Source organism: Sinocyclocheilus grahami, unplaced genomic scaffold, assembly GCF_001515645.1.
Source record: "Sinocyclocheilus grahami isolate Dianchi unplaced genomic scaffold, SAMN03320097.WGS_v1.1 scaffold253.1, whole genome shotgun sequence".
In the NCBI taxonomy this organism is placed as follows: Eukaryota; Metazoa; Chordata; class Actinopteri; order Cypriniformes; family Cyprinidae; genus Sinocyclocheilus; species Sinocyclocheilus grahami.
Genome location: NW_015505432.1, coordinates 1194794 through 1215107, shown reverse-complemented (window position 1 = coordinate 1215107; position 20314 = coordinate 1194794). Strand labels below are relative to the sequence as shown.

The 20314-nt window shown below is 37.9% G+C and overlaps 3 protein-coding genes and 1 long non-coding RNA gene across 4 annotated transcripts; 2 read left to right on the top strand and 2 right to left on the bottom strand.

The window, feature by feature from the left end:
- Positions 1 to 2097: 2097 nt before the first annotated feature.
- Positions 2098 to 6896, bottom strand: LOC107598628 (mitogen-activated protein kinase 7-like). Its single transcript, XM_016290020.1, has 4 exons — positions 6825 to 6896; positions 5377 to 6552; positions 2964 to 3097; positions 2098 to 2843 (listed from the first exon to the last, which is right to left on the bottom strand). Exons 1-4 carry the CDS (start codon positions 6894 to 6896, stop codon positions 2690 to 2692), a joined length of 1536 nt encoding a protein of 511 aa, XP_016145506.1. The 3' UTR covers positions 2098 to 2689.
- Positions 6897 to 10307: 3411 nt separating this feature from the next.
- LOC107598672 (vitamin K epoxide reductase complex subunit 1-like) lies at positions 10308 to 12240 on the top strand. The gene is made up of 3 exons (XM_016290064.1): positions 10308 to 10688; positions 11294 to 11403; positions 11508 to 12240. The coding sequence occupies exons 1-3, from the start codon at positions 10495 to 10497 to the stop codon at positions 11723 to 11725; spliced, it is 522 nt and encodes a 173-aa protein (XP_016145550.1). The 5' UTR covers positions 10308 to 10494; the 3' UTR covers positions 11726 to 12240.
- Positions 12241 to 13858: 1618 nt separating this feature from the next.
- On the bottom strand, positions 13859 to 14917 carry LOC107598671 (uncharacterized). The gene is made up of 4 exons (XR_001610582.1): positions 14884 to 14917; positions 14337 to 14489; positions 13965 to 14035; positions 13859 to 13877 (listed from the first exon to the last, which is right to left on the bottom strand). It is a non-coding gene; the product is annotated as an uncharacterized lncRNA (long non-coding RNA).
- Positions 14918 to 15149: 232 nt separating this feature from the next.
- LOC107598670 (solute carrier family 2, facilitated glucose transporter member 11) lies at positions 15150 to 18048 on the top strand. The gene has a single exon (XM_016290063.1). It carries the CDS (start codon positions 15209 to 15211, stop codon positions 16727 to 16729), a length of 1521 nt encoding a protein of 506 aa, XP_016145549.1. The 5' UTR covers positions 15150 to 15208; the 3' UTR covers positions 16730 to 18048.
- Positions 18049 to 20314: the final 2266 nt, after the last annotated feature.

Genomic DNA, 20314 nt, shown 5'->3' with positions numbered 1-20314 from the left:
GTATTTTTTTTTTCGCTCGCAGGGAAAGTAACATTTCATTTACATACTGATTCAGGTTCTAGGGGTAATTTCTGTAATCACCTTTTTATTTATATATATATATATATATAAAATACATACATATATATATTTATTTATTAGGGCTGTCGGTCGAAACACTAACTAAATAAATTTGACTCTGAAAAAACCCACAAAAGATTATTTAAAGCTATTTTTGTGTTAAATGAGAAAAATATCAAATAAGACATTACAAATAGTAGCTTTAGAAAGAAATATTTTGATTCAACATAATTTATTACACATAAACATTTAGGCTACAACAGCCTAACATAAACTATGGAACATGAAAGAAAATAATTTGAGAAACATCTCGGTATATTTGGTTCATACAATGAAAGTCATTGGTAACATTATGTTCCACAAAAGAAAGGTTTGAAAGGACATGAGGGTGAGTGAACGATGACAGAATAAAACATTTTTGGGTGAACTATCCCTTTAATGTTTTTATTATTATTATGAAATGATGCTCTAAACAAGAAACTAAATCTGCCAGCAGGTGGTGGTAAATGTCTTGGAGTCATTCATTCATTCGAAAGGCTGATTCATTCAGGAATGAAGTAAATGGCTCTCTTTATGAATGAGTCCTTGAATCATTGGTTCACACGATTCGTTCAAAACGCTGATTCATTCAGAAACTAAAATGCGCAACAATTCTGTTATGGCTTTAAAGGTAATTTGTTCTCTACAAAATTGAGCAAAAACATATTGTGTTTAAAATATAACACAATATCATCTTATTTACTGAACTGTTGTATAAAATCGCATTCAAACTTGTGATATTCGGGACAAAGTCATCACTGGTGTGATATTGCTTTGGTATATATGAGACAAAAACTCATATAGGGGCATTTTTTGCACCAATATCTTGAATTTTAGGGCATAACTGCATTAATGGAATTGTTGCCCTGCATCATAAGTCAAGTTCAACTATATAAAATTATGAAATGGAAGATGACGTACAGGTCTGGGGGCGGGGTCAGTGCGTTAAAATATTTTAATCGTGTTATTTTTTCATAGCTAATTAAGTTAGAAGAAAAAAAAGATAAATGTAGCATCTTAATTTTTAACAAATTACAAAGTAATTGGAGTAACAAAGGGGGCGGGGCTTAATCAATTTGCATATTACTACGACGTGCCTTCTATTTATGAAATCATGTTTATTTACGATTATATTCATGTAATGATTTGTCAATGGTGTTTAAGTGGTCTCTGCTATTTTCATAAGAATGTGTATTTATCATGGCAATGGTTATCATACTTAGCCTTTAGCATTGCATCTAAATCCATAAATAATATATTTCTGCCTCGTACTGTGATCTGAATCCCATCGGATTGGAATCAGAAGTTATTTCAGACGCTCGCTGGTGTCTGAAAGTGAGTTCTGAGCTTTTAAAGGTCCCGTTTTAAATGTTTGCTTGACACTGTATATACAGTCAAACCAAAATGTATTCAGACACCTTCAACATTTCTCACATCATTCGCTAGTTTATAAAATGGTAAGAAAATATGACAAGAACTCAAGAGTTAAACTGTGTCAGAACAAATTCAGCTTGATAATGTCAGATAATTTTGATAGAAATTTTATGAATTAGGTTGAATAGCTGTCAGCTGTTAAATTTAAGTACACAATTAGATAACAATTTAGGTCAACCAATTACATTTAGTCATTTAGCAGACCAAGCAATGCTTAATTTTGTTCAGTTTGTGGTGTAAAAAGGTCACATTTACAATTAAAAAAAAATACTTAAGCAAAACATGGACAGGTCAAAGGGAATAATTTTTGGTCGCACATTAAAAAAATAAAAAATATTTCACTGGTAGTCCATTGTATGAAGAATTTTTGGGTATAATATGTCACAGTTTACTTTATTTTGCTATCCTCACTTACATAAATGAACTACAGTGTCCTGCACCCACTAGTAAAATATCAAAAATCCAGTTTCTGAATTCAAAATCTGGTATCTGAATAATATTTGGTTTGACTGTAAAAAACTAAATAATGCAAAAGAATACCATTATTAAAAAACAACACACGAATCCCTTTGATAGCTTTATTCAAGACGATACTCTTTGTTGCTGGTGTAAAACGGAGCAAATCTGCATGTGCTGCAGCAAGTTTCACTATTTTCTACAAGGCATTCATGCAACATCAAATGAAATGTTTTTCTACAGTCATGATATCATTGTGCTCTGCTGTGTTTCATCCACCGTAATACTGCTGCCCTGCTGGTGACTCCTACTGTAGTGCACTAGAAAATAGCTTTAAACACTGGTCTGCTAAACAAGTCGCTATTTCAAGTGAATTATTCTCTAAACTCAGTTGAATGGACTGATATTCCAGGGGGAATGAATGGCACTAGCACCGCTGAACTGAACTCTTTCTCCCTGGATCTGAATTGCTTGGTAATGGCACCGAACAGAGCATCATACTTTAATGTTGGCACAGATAAATAATGCATACGAACCCATTAAAGATAAAGGCACTTTTCTGGGTAAGAGTCTAGGTAGAGGCCTTAATAATTTGGAGCCTCAAACATATTCTGTCTACTGTGCACAATACAGCTATCAAGTTCCTCTGTTCACGGCCCTCGACCGGTTCTACAAGGGGATGAAATGCGTGGTGGACTGATCAGGTATCAGGAAGCGTTGAGTTGTCGGAGAGGATCATGGGAGATCCCAGCTGGAGCTCCTGCTGAAGTGACTCCATGTCAGCAGGGGTCATGCGGTGTACCTCAAGCCAATCAGAGAGCAGGGATGCAGACAGGGGGGCCAAGTCATTGTGACTAATGAAAGAGAGAATTGAGACCACTGAAACGCACGTTACAGTCGAGTACTGTAATGATCAGTGACGTACAGTTTAAAAATAGAGCGTGCACTTTGCGGTCACCGGGATCTGAACTGACCTTTCCCTGAGGTCAGAGTGCTGGAGTTCGGTGAGAGACTGAGTGAGGAGGTCATCGAGGTCGAAGCCGACGCCGTATCCTGCTCCACTGCCTTTAGGAGTCACTGAGAAAACCGGCGGCAAAATGTCTTCAACCTGGCGGGAAAAATGATATGTTTTCCAAACGTAAGTCACAGAGCCCATATGTATGGAAGCTTGTTTGAATCATGAGTAAAAAAAGGTAATTGCAATTTCATTTCTTTACTTTGTCTCACAGTGTTAGCCTACTTTATTTTCACAATGACCTTTTTCTTCATTACCCTGAGTTAGAAACAGGCCTCCATGCATAACATCATTTGTCAGAAAATAAAACAGAAAGATTAAAATAATGCCTGGCATGACCTCTAGGGGGCCACAGTTTTATTTTCAATTAATCTAACAATAAATTAATCAATCACTAAAAATAAAACATAATAATGAAACAGAAAAAACAATGCCTTGCATGGCGTTTACGGTTTCTTTTTTCCAAATAATCAAACAATCAATAAATACAAATAATATATAATAATATTAAAAACAATACTGATAATAATAATTAAAAAATAATAATTTTAATCAATTTTAAAAAGTATTAAACATGTTTCTCATCCAGCAACATTGGTGCTACACACAACTATTAAATAAAATAAAATAAAATGTGCATGCTTACTTTAAATTTAGAGGTCACTGGAGATGATTTACATTTTTATATCATGATTTAAATGAATATTTTCAAGTGATTATAATTATTTTTGTACAATTAGACCCTGTTTACTTTATTTCTAGCTTATGCAACATTTTGGAGCAGAGCATGAGTAATAATAATAATAATAATAATCAAAAATCTTAACTATAGAAATTTCCATGACTTTTTAAAAATGTATTTTTATATTTTCTGTTTTCACTTTTAGTTACAACTTCAGTAATTGTGATGTTCTTGTCATGTTTAATTCTATTTGATTAGTTTTAGTTTTTTTAAGTTCTTCAAATTAAACTAAACGAAACTGAGAAATGCTGCATTGGTAACTAGCCAAAATAGTTTTCTAGATTTTATTTCCAGTTAACCCCAGCCTGCAAATATTTATTTTAAAGGGGTCATATGATGCTATTTTAAAGATCATTATTTGGTGTAACAGAATATGCTGCCATGTTTTAATATTCAAAAAACACATTGCTCCGCCTCTCTCAAACGCGTCGTTTTCTACAAAGCCCCTCCTTCCGACAAGCACAGTCTGCTCTGATTGGCCAGCTGACCCAGTGCATTGTGATTGGCCGAACACCACAAGCAAGCGTCGGAAACGTAACGCCCCTTACCATAATCGCGAGCTTCAGCTATCAACATAAATGTAAAGACAGTACGTAATGTCCTTAGTTTTACCATCAGTTCAAGCCTGAAAGGAGAACAGAGTCGCGTGACAGACACTGTGATGATACTCGTATGTATTTAAAGTACACAAGCCGTGATTAAGAAAGCTGACTCCACTGTGATGTGACCCGTACTCTCTCTCACGCACACACACACACACACACACACACGACGCGATACTCTACACGGCGCAAAAACTCCGCATTTGAACAGTCAATAGCAAAATACTTAAACTATTAAGAAAACATACTTACAGTAGCTGATTCAGAATAAACGCCAGATTGTCATAAAGTTGGAATAGACCAATTTTTTTTTTTTTTTAGAAATAGCCTTTGTGCACAGCCAGCCTTGTAGGCTACTCTCCTAGGTTCACAAAACTGTCGTCCATAAAATGCGTTGCACAAATTCGAACATCTGGGTTGTGCTGTTCTGTTGTAAATAAATCTTAACCAATGATTCCTCATTGCATCTACTTCCGGAAGGCCAAATAAAGTGCTTTTGCTTTCGCACTGAAACACAGCGTCTCCCTGACATGGCTGCATCAACACTACTGCGGTTCCTGAAACCACGCATTCTTTCTTTGCGTTAACATTTGGGCGGCATTATGCTAATATTTCCACATTGTGACATAGAGATGTGTGTGGGGGGGGGGGGTTTGAATGAGGCGTTTTAACCCGGTCTGGATCAGCCTTCTCTTTTAGATAGAATAAATCCTTTTGCGGGAGACTTTGCAACTCTGCAGATCTTATACATGCACAAATAGCTACATAACACACTAAAGAAAAGGAAAAATAGAAATCACATTATACGACCCCTTTAAAATTCTCTAATTGTTCCAGGTTATCCTTGACCGCTATAACCCAAATAAATATCTTAACCCAAATTCAAATTAAATGATAACAGGTTTTGCTTTTCTAAGCAAACAAACTTTCACCTGGAAGAAAATAATAATGCATAACAATAATAAAAAATACCATATGCTCATATTGGAAGAAGGCCCATGATCATGTATTATAAATAAAACGTTCACCTGTGACTTTGAGAGCTGCTGTGTGACTGTGTGGATGTCAGGGATGCAGTTTGCCGGCTGTCCCGTGTCAGTGAGACCAAGGCAGGGTTGAGCTGCAGCTCCCGGAGGCTGTTTTGAAGGGCCCTGCGCATGAGAGCCATTTTGTCGCTCTTCTAAAACACGAAGTTTGTCCAGGGCTCGAGGACCATTGCCGATCTCTGGATTGGAACGAGACGTGCTGGTGTCCAAGACGCCAATGCTGGGGTTCAGAGCTGATGGTTTGGTCATAAAGGATTCCAGCGGCAGCAGATGGATGTGAGCGTTGGACTGCGACTGCGCATGCGTGACAGGCTTCGGCTGCGTTTGCATGTGCGCAAAGCCAGTGTGAGCGGGGTTATTCAGTTCAGGTGGAGGTTGGTGGGTTTTCTGGGGTTGGTGTGGAGTTGTTCCTGTCCAGTTCTCAAGACCAGTGAACATTGTTCCAACAGTCAGAAACTGAGGTTTTAATATGTTGTTTTTGGCAAAGGCACATGGGGCGGTTACCACACCAACACTTCCACCTCCCCCTACAGCAACTATCCCAACGTCTCCATTCTGAGCTGAACCTAAAGAGACGGGCTGTGCATCATGAGTCGGAGTTGGATGGAATATTCCAGCTGCCAAACACTGTCCCAATTGTGGCAGTGTTTGTGGTGGTTTGAAAGCCTGCACTTCGTTGGGTTGTTTTGGTGCCATTGATTCTCCCCCGTCTGAGTTTGTCTTCACGACTTTGCTTCCTTTTGCTGGCTGGATTTGGACCTTTTTACCCTCACCGGTCTTGGCACTATTGGTTTCCGCGGTCTGGGATTTGTCCACCCGGTTGTCCATCATTCGTCCCCAGCGCTCCAACAGCTTCTTATCGCTGTCGCTGAGTAACACGCCACCCAAAGATTTGCCTTGTTTTCCCTCCTTTTTCTCCTTCTCTTTCAGCTTCCTCTTTCGCTCCATCGCACGCTCCTGTCTCTTCCTCCGCTTCTCTTCCCTCTCTCGTTTTCTCTCCTGGGCCGTGACTGGCTTCTTCTGCTCTGGTCCAGAATTGGAGGAAAGGGATGAGGATAAACCTCCAGCAGATCCTCGGAGTAATTCGATACCAAAAGCTGCAGAGCCTCCATCTGGGGAAGAGAGAATCAGTACATTATTGACATTACTTGGAAATAACTGAGAAAAATTGGATAAACATAAAAAAAATAAAAATTATATATATATATATATATATAAGTTAAAACACACTTGACAAAATTGTATAATTGTTATGATATAAAAAATTTTTTTAATGTAAAGGTATATACTTAAATGACTGAAAATAATGGGCCCTCACACTTGGGCTCACCGCCACCTGGTGGCTTTAGGAAAACAGCAATATGTAGCAATATGCATTTAAAGTGTTAAATATAGGAGGAATATGTCCAAGTCATTTATATGTTCCAAACTTCCTGCTGCCAGCTGGTGGCGCTATAACTATAATTGAATATTGGAATGTAGATCTCTCCAAGCCAGGACATTTATCAAACATGTGACGGTTGGTGCAGATTGAACATGGTATGTTTTAAGTTAGTGCAAAACAAGTCATATCCTGTTGCCAGCAGGTGGCGCTATGATTATAACTGAATATTGGTCTTTAGATGTGGTAAACTAATGAATTAATAAAGAGGGGTAAAAAGTAGATCAAAAATCGTTCTGGAATCGGATCGTGAGGTGACAAAAGATTCCCACCCCTACATGATATGCATTTTTTTCTACACCGAATATACTTATACTGTGTTGCAATGGTAAGAAAACCCCTTACAAATTTACATGCAAGTCAGGGAACATGATTGTGTTCATTTTCTTAATGATTTTTTAATCCCCTTAAATTAACAGGCTAAATTCACAGCCCCAGTTACAATAAATGATCTTAAAAATATACTAATTGCATATAAAATCAATATACAAAATATACTTATTGCATATTAGTAAACAAATTAATAATAATGAACAAGAAGACATTTAGTTTGATATTTATAATCTTATAATTATTATTTAATATGATCAATATCATTTTATAATAAAAATAATAATTGCTACTATACATTAATAATGTCGTATATTAATACTTATGTAATAAATAGTCATTAATAATAATGAATTCTGACATCAAAGATTTAGTCGAATTATTTTAAGTCATTGAAATGCATCTTGGCACCCTCACCATTGTCTCGTCTCCGGGCCGATGAGACCACACCATAAGCACCTGTACCAATGGTCTCAATAATGTCATATTCTTCCCCAACTTCAAACTTCACATCCAGGGAGTGGGCTTTAAGCAGAGCCAAGTTCTTATCTGCGACAGTATTTGCATCTGTTACAATAGATGTGTCATCATTAGGCTGAGAGGGACCTTCTGTAACGCCTCTGTGATGGTTCTTGTCAGTGTTGCCCTCGGAGGCTTTTCGGGCCGGCACTGCTTGGGTGTCATTTGTCTCGTCCCTCTCATTGGTTGACATTCTGAAAGAAAACATTCAGAAAACGGTTAAAGATTTTAGATTTTACTTTCTGTTCAGCTTATTATAATGACCCTTCTAAACTTCTCTTGGACATGCCAGACAGTCTAACTAATCTTTCCTATTAATCAGTAACAGAAAAGACAATAATTTACAGTATTTCAAAAACAGCACCACTTTCATGTAACACACACACACACACACACACACACACGTTTACAGTTTGTTTGACATAATTCAAATAATGCAAATATAAAACGAAATATTATTATGCGAGGTGCACACAGCTGCGAGCAGCTTATAATCGAAACCATGAAATTATTACAGATCAGTCATTCTTGAGAAGTGGGACAAAACAGGGTGCAAAATTGAAAAAATAAAACCTTGTACTCAGAGAAATGAAACTACATTTATGTATCTTAAATGTACTACTAAGCTATGCTTTGATACAACCTCCCAACTTTTCTCTTTTTTTTTGGCATTTCTTTCACAAAGTAGCATTTGATTTTTTTTCTGTTGATGCTAGATGCTAGATGCTAATGGAACCTGCTTCAGGAGAATACAATTATCTAAATATTTCAAATAATTTCCTCAGAAATTGGAAGATGGTGTTGACATATCATGGCTGTGACACAGGAAATATTAACATTAGGATTTAAAATATTCTAAAACGAAAACTTAGCAGAGCCTGTCGACAGGTGAACTGTGGCGAGGGGGTCCTTTAGAGTGACAGCTGCCCCTGATATTCCCTGATTTTATTACATTTTATTGAATGTCTGACGGTGTTGACAAAAAGTGGGGAAGCAACTTTAAAATCTTATCAAACATGCATGTGTCATTAAAAAAACAACCTTGCTTTGATAGGAGATATTATTAAGTGTTGCTTTTGATAAAACAAGCTCTTTTTCATCATTAAAAAAAAACATTTTTATCTATTTTATTGCACATGAATGCTTGAACCCTTCTCTGTGGACACACTGTTTTAGACGTAGTGAGAGGACATTAAGAAACACAGATTTGGTATAATAATGAGAAAATTAAATTGAAGGTGATAACTGAAAATATTTGTATTTTTTTAAGCTAATAGCAGTTACCCTTGCTGGACCTGTTTTGTCCCTCGTCTCAAGAATGACTGAGAAGCAGACATCACATCTGTAATTGCTCGTAATGGGACAACATACTGCAGGTCCAGCAGGGCGTAGCTGTCGTTTGTGAGCAATTAATCCTAATTAGCGTGAGAGCCTAACTGGCCCAAAAGAGCTTTAACAACAATACCACAGTAACACAATAACACAGACCAAAAAAGGCTAATACTGTGTAATGAAAGCGGTCATAATTACCTGTTAATATATGGAAGCAGTGGAAAATCTGAGCGGGTCTTTCAAAGCATGTCTATTCTTTGCTATCACGAAGCACCGTTTTACTTCCTTGTGTTCTTCCGTGTTGTGTTTGAATGGCAGCAAAGCTACCAATCGACTCTATGATCGCAAGATGATCAACCAATGAGATTCGACGACACTGCTCAAGGGGCGGGCTCATTCGAAGCGTAAAATAGGGTCATTCTTTGGGCGGCTCGAGTGTAAATAAGAAAGACGCGCAAATGCTATAACATGTCATACTCTATAAACACAACAATATGGAGGTCCAAACCTGTAGGAAAAACAATAATAATAATATTATGGAAACAAATAAAGTACTAAATTTGGTGCTGAATTAATTAATTTATTATTTAAATATGGGATATAAATAAATAATGCATGCATGTTTGGTTTCCATACAACAAAAAATTCGTTTACTAATTTGAACACGTGGAATAAATCATCCAAACCGTCACACTTTGTGTTTAAAAACGTTCATACATTTATATGTGTTAGTGTTTATATTGTCAGTACTATTTTTCTAACCGTCTGCTTCCCGACCATCTGCACCGTCCAAAGTGCTCACGTCCACACAAACAGAAAAAAAGAGTAGAATGCTAATTAGCAAAACAGCAGTATAAATTTGCGCGAGATTTAATATTTACTTATATTTTCAATTTGCTCTTAAAGGGGTCATATGATGCGATTTCAATTGTTCCTTTCTCTTTGGAGTGTTACAAGCTCTTGGTGCATAAAGAAGATCTGTAAAGTTGCAAAGAACTAAAGTCTCAAATCCAAAGAGATATTCTTTATAAAAGTAGTTTCCTCAGTAATAGTTTTCTCAGCGCTGATCAGTGCTTACAGTATTAGAGTGCTGTTGTAGATTTAAAACAGGTACCAATCCTTGCACCTAACAGACGAAAACGATCACATTTTATCGTATTAGTGCTAAAACGTGTCCTGAGATGTGAGTGCGTCTCATCAGAGGGACTTTCTGAGCCTCCAGGGGCCCCCTGCAGGACAAAAGCGCATCGTCCCATACAGCGCTCATGCCACGCGCTTCAGTTCTGTCCAATCACAGCTCTTCTCTCAGACTTTTCCACGTTGCAATATCTTCAAGGTGGGAGCCTGGCAAACTCGAGCATATTCTGCAATTACAAATTGCACTTAAGAGTAGCAAGTTTTTAGTCTGCAAGTATAGCCTACAAAACAGGCTTTTGTAAATTACGTAATTTGTCAAAACATTTAACACTGTCACTGCAATGTCCTCCTCGAGCCATTCCTCTAGAGGAGTTCCTAAATGGGAACATCGCGTCCGCTTCGTCCTGTGTTTTCTGGGTTTAGTTCTGTCGGGTTACGCGTTACATGTCGAGCTGTCCCGGGAGAGCGATCCGGAGTATCGCGCGATGTGCGACCTGGGCCGTTCCGTGAGCTGCTCTAAAGTCTTCACATCCAGGTAATGCGTTCAGTTCAGTTCACGCGCTGATATCAGACAGTATTTTAAGGCAAGGCACCCCAGGTGAATAGGGTAAAAATGTCATATGTAGGCTAACTAATGTAACTAATTAACTGATGCAACTGACTTACTTCCGCAGCTAACGGATTACATTAGGAATTGTAAGCATTTTTTCAAGTTTTCTGAATTGTGTAAATATGCAAATGATGCATTACCTTATTAAATATGCAGTAATATGTATGTAAAATGTAGTATACACCTTTAGAATATAGATAGGAATAAAACGGCCAAGCTTGCTACTAAAGTAGAGATTTCTGGCTCAGTGCAGGAGAAAAAAAAACTCCAGTCAGGCTATTGTAATTCAAATCTACTGCTGAAAATAGATCAAGTGCAATTTAAGAAAACGTAAGCATGTATTTTGAATGTGTCATCATTTCCATTAGTCAGTAAATCTCACAATTAACTAGTGCATGAAAAAAACAGTAGTGTTGTTGTGCCATAGTCTTTGCTAATAAGTTTTTATGCAACCTGCAAACAGTGAATATTTGCCTGCAAAACACATCCATTATCAACTGATGGATTGGTGGGACTTTGCTCTTTCTCAGATGGGGACGTGGATTTGGGCTCGTCCAGATCTTTACTTCCAAAGACAGCCTGTTAAACCAGCCGAACAGTGTATTGGGAATAATTTTCTATGCATTGCAACTGGGTTTAGGTAAGTGCTGTTAGGCCACTAATGGTTTGTACTGGGACCCCCAAAAGCTAATTCACCACTAATATAAAACCAAGTGTCATCTGCAAACACATTTTAATCAACAGGCCAGCTGGTGTCCAGTAGAGCAGCGTTCTTCCTCGTCATGTCTTCTTGGGTGTCAGTGGCTGGATCTGTATATCTGGCTGTTATTCTGGCATTCGTCTTGGGTGATTTCTGCGTGGTCTGTGTCTCAACCTACATCATAAACTTTGCTCTCCTCTACACAAACCTAAAGAGAAGGACGGGACTGGAGGGACGTCTGAAGAGAGGGAAGAGCGAATGACACTGGGACATCTGGGATTAAGCTGCCTCTAACTTCTGGGGGAAAAGAGAGGAACATGCATAAAATAATTGTTTAAGAAAATCCTGGCACTTTGCAGACTGGTCTTAGTAAAAAGAAAAACACTAACAATAATCTGGACTTCACATGTTCATAGACACAAATAGGGGAGGAAGCCTCAGTTTGATTTATAATCTATTTCAGAATAATGAAGAAAAAAAACATGTTCATGGAAGTGATGATACAGTTATCAGAAAGTGTATGACGCTCATCATGTGTTTTGCATCCAGGTCAGATTTTTACATGTACAAGTAGGCTAACGTGAAACCAAGTTCTGATAAAATATTGATTAAAGCTCTATGTGATGAATAAAGTCAGATTTTCCATTAAATCCTGTTTGATTATGTGCTCATGTCAAGTGTATATATAATGTTGCCCTAATGCTGCTCTCCTCTCTCTCTATATATATATTGATTTCTGATGATAATGCAACAGCCATGCAAAAAACACAACACACCTCACTTTTTCTTCTTTTTGTTTAAACTGCTTAAGGGGTAACCTAAATTATTGTAAAATAAAATAATTTTATTATTCTAAATATTCTAAGATACTCTTAGAAATGATACTTCTTAATTACTTAATCCAGATGACATGTAATCAGTTATGTATAGGCCGTTCTACAGCGTTCATCTGAACTGTATGATGTAGCCCAATAGTGTCCAGCTGCAGACCCGCAGCACCAGCAGCCACAGAACCGGAAGTGAGGGCCGGAGCTTACGTTTTTAACAGAGTAGTACGACCTTACGGTTTTTAAGAGGTGATTTGCTTTTATTACACACGATACGTCTTACTTTATGAATGAATGATGCATTTATATAGCGCTTTATTGTGTATTGTTGTACACCCAAAGCGCTTTACAATCATATGGGGGGTCTCTCCTCAACCACCACCAGTGTGCAGCATCCACTTGGATGATGCGACGGCAGCCACAGGACAGCGGCGCCAGTGCACTCACCACACACCAGCTACAGGTGGAGAGGAGAGAGAGTCATAGAGCCAATCAAGTGGTTGGGGATTATTAGGAGGCCATGATTGACAAAGGCCAGGGGGGCAATTTGGCCAGGACACCGGGGTTACACCCCTACTCTTTATGAGAAGTGCCATGGGATTTTTAATGACCACAGAGAGTCAGGACCTCGGTTTAACGTCTCATCTGAAGGACGGTGCTTTTTGACAGTATAGTGTCCCCATCACTATACTGGGGCGTTAGGACCCACACAGACACAGGGTGAGCACCCCCTGCTGGCCTCACTAACACCTCTTCCAGCAGCAACCTAGTTTTCCCAGGAGGTCTCCCATCCAGGTACTGACCAGGCTCAAACTGATCAACTGCTCAATCAAAGCTTTATGTATGTATGCATTTTATGATGACATATTAAGCATTTTATAAACATTAATCTTGTGTAATTTAGTTGTAGGCCTATACAGTTATTCGTTTCATTGTATTATGCGAGTTATTTCCTTTCCTTTGTGATATTAAAAATAATGTTTGAAACTTCTGGGAATTTTATATGAAATATACTTTAATCACAAGATTCAAAATAAACATTTACTCCAAAGTCAAGAACATGTGCATCATACATTTTTCTATATGAAAACTAAAACATTTCAATATAAAACACACACACACACACACACACAAACAGAATCAGCATCATAATTTTAAAAGTAACAATCAAAATGTACACAATAATTAAACTGAAGTTTATAAAATGAACAATTCACTATTAAGCCCATTTTGTCATGACAATCGTGCATGAAAATTTACAAAATGAACAATTCCCTCTTGGGCACATTTTGTCGTGACAATCTCGCATAAATTTTAATTAAAATGTATCAAATGAACAATTCACTCTTAGGCCCATTTTGTTATGACAATCCTGCAAAAATAACTCCCCTGTACACAAGATGAAATATGAAGGGCACTCTGGAAACTTCTGTTCCAGGAGATTGTTGAGGGCCTTTTCCTTGTCCTCTTCCTCCATTTTAAGGAAAAGAGGCTCTTCCACTGGCCCCCTGAGCAGCTGTCTGTTTTAATGGAGCCATTTCACAACTTCTGTCAGATTACTGGGATCTCTCTTGTAGGGTTTCTGCACTGTAATATACATGTATCTTGGTTAATTTCAAATTGGTCAGAAAGGGGGTGCAAATGTAATGGTGTGCTGGAGGAAATGTCCAGTACCTTTCAGAGAAATCTCCAAAGTTCTCCGGAAGTATAAGAGTCCACCGTCTCCGTACGACTGGAATGTCACACTGGAAGACACAAACATAGAGAAATCTTTAAATATCAACTGCTACAACATCATAAAGGTCAATTACTTTAACTGATAACTACTTACAGATGTAAAATCAAAGGGTGCTCCCAAGACAAGACGTACTTGAAAACAACAAAAAATACGAATATTCTCCAAAAAACCTAAACTAAATAATCACACCAATAATTGGTCGCAAAAATGTATAGTATAGCCTAAAATAAATAAATAAGTACACAGGTAAACTATTATGCAATAATAAAATGTGAGTACATTAAACAAACAACTCAAGATATTCATACCTCCACAGACAACTGCCTTGTTGAAGTGGATTTGAAGATGACTTTTTAATTTGACCAGTTTGGCTGGCTTAAACATGCCGGTCAAGCAGAAAACTGCTGGTAGTTACTATAACACTTGTTGCAGTGCTGCAGCTCAGGTCACCTCTCTCAATCCTTATATGAGATGAAGACACACACAATTATCTCAGTGATGACAAATGGGATTAAAATAACTCAACTACAAGGTAATATTAACACACAAACAATGCATATAACAGAGGGAATTAAAGCAAACGATTTATTTTTATGAATAATAAACGTCTTCAAAACTTCACCGCAAGGCCCATTTACAGCATGCATCTGAGAAATTAATCGAAACATCCACAGAATAATGTTATATAGGCCTACTATAAAGTATGACAACAAATTCAAGCTTCAATATAAGATAATAAATATAAATAAATAAATTGTAAATAAATAAAGCTACGCACACATTAAGTACTTAGCAGATAAATGCTTAACGTAATATATACGATAATTATTAAACGTATGATAGAAAGAACATTACAGACTACTCGCCGTGCTCTCTCGTTGTCAATAACTCCGCCCCTCACTTCCGGTTCAGAAACTGCTGGTCTGCAGCTGGATATATCTCATGTAGCCTGAAAAGGGACTCTTATTATGAAATACCAACAGACTCTCGTCATTTTTCAGGAAGTTCAGTCTGCAGCACTCTGTTCAATGACAGGAGATCACCAGGATCTGCTCGTGTGTATTCCAGCTAGATTTTTTTTTTATATATATATATATACAATTGCTTAATAATGGCACAGATATTACATGCGAGTTGCTTGTTTTTCCTCTGACTATATAAAAAGTAAAAAAAAAAAAAAATGAATGACACTATGAAGCGAGGAGGTTGCACACGCACTCTTGCATTAACTGTGTGCTCTGCAGCCATTGGTGGCACTTTTCAGTATGGCTACAATATTTCAATCATCAATGCACCCACAGCTTATGTGCAGAAGTTCATTAATGAGACCTGTATGAAGAGATGGGGCACCTCTCTTGAGGCCAGTCAGGTGACACTGATGTGGACCTTTATTGTCTCCATTTACTCACTCGGGGGACTTCTGGGGTCCCTGCTTGCTGGCCCAATGGCTATCAAGTGCGGACGTAAAGGTGCACTGCTGCTAAACAACTGCTTCCTTTTTGTGAGCGCAGTCCTGGCTCTGTGCAGTCGCTCCGCTGGCTCTTTTGAGATGATCATCCTTGCTCGTCTGCTGGTGGGGGTCAATGCTGGGGTTAGTATGAACGTCCAGCCCATGTACTTCGGAGAGAGTGCACCCAAGCACCTGAGAGGTGCTGTTGCCTTTTCGTCTGCTGTTTTCACTGCTCTAGGGATCTTGATGGGCCAGGTAATGGGTCTGACTGAAGTTTTGGGGAGTGAATCTCTCTGGCCTTATCTGCTGGCGAGCAACGCTCTCCCCGGCGTAGTGCAGCTGGTCACTTTGCCCTGGTTTCCAGAGAGCCCACGTTACCTGCTCATCGACCGAGGAGACCGAGAGGCATGCGGTCAAGCCCTGAAACGCCTCCGAGCGTGCAGCGTTTTTACTGATGAGCTGGAAGAGATCCTCCAGGAGCGGGCAGAAGCAGGCGAAGCCCGGGCCAAAACGCTGTGGGAGCTGTTAAGTGACCGAAGTCTTCGCAGGCAGCTCTGCACCGTGATGGTTGCCAGCAGTGCCATGATGTTGTGTGGAAATGATTCCATTTACTTCTACGCCTCCTATATCTTTCAAGAAGCCGGTATTCCAACGGACAGGATTCAGTATGTCACGATCGGCACGGGTGCCTGCGAGTTCACGTCTGCTCTGGTGTGTAATCTCCTGATCGAGCGCGTCGGCCGCAGGCTGCTCCTCGCAGGCGGGTATCTGCTCATGGCTTGCTGGGCGGTGGTCTTCACTGTTGCTCTTTCGCTGGAGGGCAAAGTGGCCGGCATGCCCTATCTGAGTATGGTCTGCATGTTCGCCTACATCTTGAGCTTTGGCATGGGTCCCGCAGGGGTCACCGGGATCCTTCCCGCCGAGCTCTTTGACCAAATGGCACGTCCCGCAGCTTACATGGTTGCCGGTTCCATGATGTGGCTTAACCTCTTCCTCATAGGAATGGCGTTTCCGTTCATAGTTAAGGGCCTGGGACAGTTCTGCTTCATCCCCTTCTGTGGAGTTTGTGTGACGGCATGTCTTTTCGTCAGTTTCGCTTTGCCTGAAACCAAAGGAAGGACTCTAGCAGAGATCACGGAGGAGTTTGAGAAGCGGAATAAGAAAGGCACGGCCAATGGGCTTCCTAAATACGGGCAGCAATGTCAAAGTCTGACGGATCCATCAGAATTCCTAGAGACTGAGAAGATCTGAGAGAGATCAGGCTGATTTTGCGTTGCTACTGTATTCAGATTTTATCCGTTTTTTCTGTCTATTAATTTATTTTAAAATACCTTGAAAATGCGATATATATTTCATCCAAGAAAATTATAAACTTGTGTACACTTAGATGTATTAAAGGAAAATTTTTATTAATTTTTACTTCACGGTTACACTACAATATTGTTGTTGTTAAATCGTTAAATGGAAACGTTTCTTGAAAATGGCATACAAAGCCATATGAAACTAGCATGAAAAAATAGCTTTTCTGACGTGACGCACTTTGAGCTGCATCTGATTTAAAAATGCTGCATGTTGCAAATGTTTTTTTAATTAATTTATTTAACTTTTATTATGTATTCTTAATTATCATCTGTCTTTTCTCCTTTCCTCCTTCCCATTTGATTGTTAAAGTGCAGCTAGAAAATATAATACCAGTATTGGGAAGAAAAAAAAAGCTGCATGTTGGGAAATTATGTAAAACTGTGATTTGATTCTCCTTATCAGGGATGTTTTTTTTTTCTTTTTTCTACTGTTTCCCAGAAAACTTGAATCTCGATGCCTGCAAAAGTGAAATGCATTTAAAATTTGCACTTATGTATTTTACCTCATTCTGTGTCTCATAATATAATGTTATTAATTATGTATTGCAAAAAGAGTAACTTATTTTGAAGGATACACCCAAAGAGCAATGCAATTGCATTTGTTAAAGATCAATACAATTATTGCCTGTATGAGATCTAGCCAAGTTTGTTGCACCAGCAGATGGCACTATATCAATATCATAGTTTTTTTTCTGTCTGCACTGTTTGTCTTCTCAATTGGATGTGTAATGTTAACCAAAACAAGGGAATTCACTGCATGCCCTTGCATTTAGATATAACCACAGTTGTAAAGGACGACAATCAGTATCATATCCTTCATTTGTGCCTTATAATCACATTCTTGCTGCCTACTAACCTGCCTATCAAATCTCCCAACCTATATTCAACCAAATGAAACAATATTCAATCCAAGTGTTTTGAATTGTATGATGATTACCGTTTGAGCCTAATTCCTTTAAATCATTGTATAAGAACTGTCAATCTATCAAAAATGCTGTGTATTCAACTCAGTTTGGAGCTAGTAAAGAAAGTTGCTTGATTGAAAAACTCTCACTGCTAATGTTTTAAGGAATAATATGGTGATTTGTTTAGCTAATGATAACTTTTGACTGTGCATCTAATTGCATTCAATACGTAATAGTGAATTCAAGCCGGAGCCTTTGACTGTTAATTGGAGGTAATGAGGCTACAGTAAAGGATGTTCCATGATTTATGGGGGGGGACATTTATTTCCGTGTGTGTGTGCCATGTGAATGTCAGCAGGATTGAGGTGCAGAAATAAATCTTACCATCAGCTTCACTCACTGGATGTACCCTCTAAACAAAGCAGACTCTAGTGGGGTAGAATGCATTATGGAAAACGGAAATGCACAGGTACACATGTCGCTCATCTAATATCTCTTGCTGTGTGTGGTTTTTTTTGTTTTGTTAGAAATGGACTCATTTCACCTTACTGAGATCTTTCTGATGTCCGTCTTTGTGTTTTATTACAAGAATATGGAGTTACTGTTACACTAAGAGCACTTTCAGAAATCCATTATGAGCAGTGACCTTGTGCTATGCTGTTTTGAAACATTAAAGGAGCACATAGCAAGTAAACCCTGGCTGTATTCATGCGTAACCCTGAGTTACTGTTATGGATGCTAATATAGTAGTTATCTTGGTTTATTATTAAGTGATGGACTTCTGTAAAGAAGTGATAAATAACAGATCTCTTCCTGTGTTAAAGAGGTAATGGTTTAAAAAATATATATTAATGATAAAGTGACATATTAAGAACTACTGTTAGATTATGTTTCCTGAACTATGGACACTTAAGTTTTTTTTTCTTTCTGTTTTATGAAGATCATATATGCATAAATACATACACACACAATGCATTTATCCAGTTAGTCATTAGAAATTTAGATTTTAATATAGGCATAAAAATCTATTCATTCTCTGTACTCACTAACCCATAAGAGTCCACCTGACACTTATCTCCAACTTAATTTCCATAAATCGAAAGTGTAGACAGCAACCCAGCTTAATGAGATTCTCAAGTGGCTCGCAAACTCTTTTCAAATTCAGTGTGGTTCAGTTGTTATGGTCTGCTTTTCTCCTTGTTATCTGATCTTCCTATCATGAAGTGTGCTTATGTTATAGCATCACTTCATTGCGTCCAGAAGAAACCGGTGGCTGAGGGGTCTTATAAGCTAGCATGTGCTTACTGAAGCAAAGAAGTAGTTCAAAGATAGGGACAGCAACAGCCAATTTAAAACCAGAGAAAATACACATGAACGATGTGAAACATAAGAGAAACATAATACTGATTTATTTCTAAGAGAAAGTGATGGTTTCCTTTACATTTCTATTCTTATACGATCGCATATATTGCATATTTAGTATATAGGGTACTTTTTTTGTTTAAACTCCAAAATGGTTTGCTGACTGAATGGTGAAACAGATTTTTAGGCATTTATAATGAACAGCATATGTTGATACTCCAGCTTATGTGGTAAGTCTATATCTGGATTCTTGTGCCGTCTCTTTCACCAGGTGTGCTGTAGACAAATATAGAACATCTAATGATTTTTTTTTAACCAAAAGTGTAAGGCTTACTATGATTGACAGGCTTTCAATCTGTTCTGAGCATCTTGTGTCCCTATGGCCAAAAAAGAAAAAAATGATTCACCCCAAAATTTCTATTTTGATTAAACTCTGTTCTTTTACATTTTTTCTTTATCAAAGAATCCTGAAAAAGTATCACAGGTGCCAAATTGATCATGTTTATCATCAGGATCATGTGACACTGAAGACTGGAGTAATGATGCTGAAAATTCAGCATTGCTTCACAGGAATACATTATATTTGATAGTATATTTAAAAATAAAACTTATTTTAAATTGTAATAATATTTCACAAAAACATTTTTTCTGTATTTTTGATCAAATAAATGCAGCCTTGATGAGCATAAGAAAAAAATATTTAACATCTTACTATCCAAATCTTTTTAATGGCACTTATGGTTTCACAGAAGTATCATTCCCTGAATATATTGATGTGAAAGCATAACAAGACATTTAGCTGGTTTTAAATCCTGTTGACATTTTGTGTTATTTATTATGGACATTCATGTTTTAATACACTTTCAGATCATCTGAAATTCAAATCATCTTCTCTGAAAGGACTGTAGTAAAACACTGCTTCAAATCACAATAGCATAAATCTGTCGCCATTACAGAAAGTTTTGACTGTGCTTTTGACTCTGGACATTTTACTGTATTTTATTGCCTGTATTCTGCAGCGCTCGTAAGAGACCAAACAAGTGGTTTGATTTCTAATAAATGAAGAATAAGCTTTCTTCCTCAACTTTAAGCTTAATTACTTCAGTTTAAATGTGATAAGTGTGTCATTTAATCCACAAGGGCGCACAGAGCCTGACAGTGTCATCTGTAATCATAAATACAGGCATGTTGCTGGGAAGACACAATGA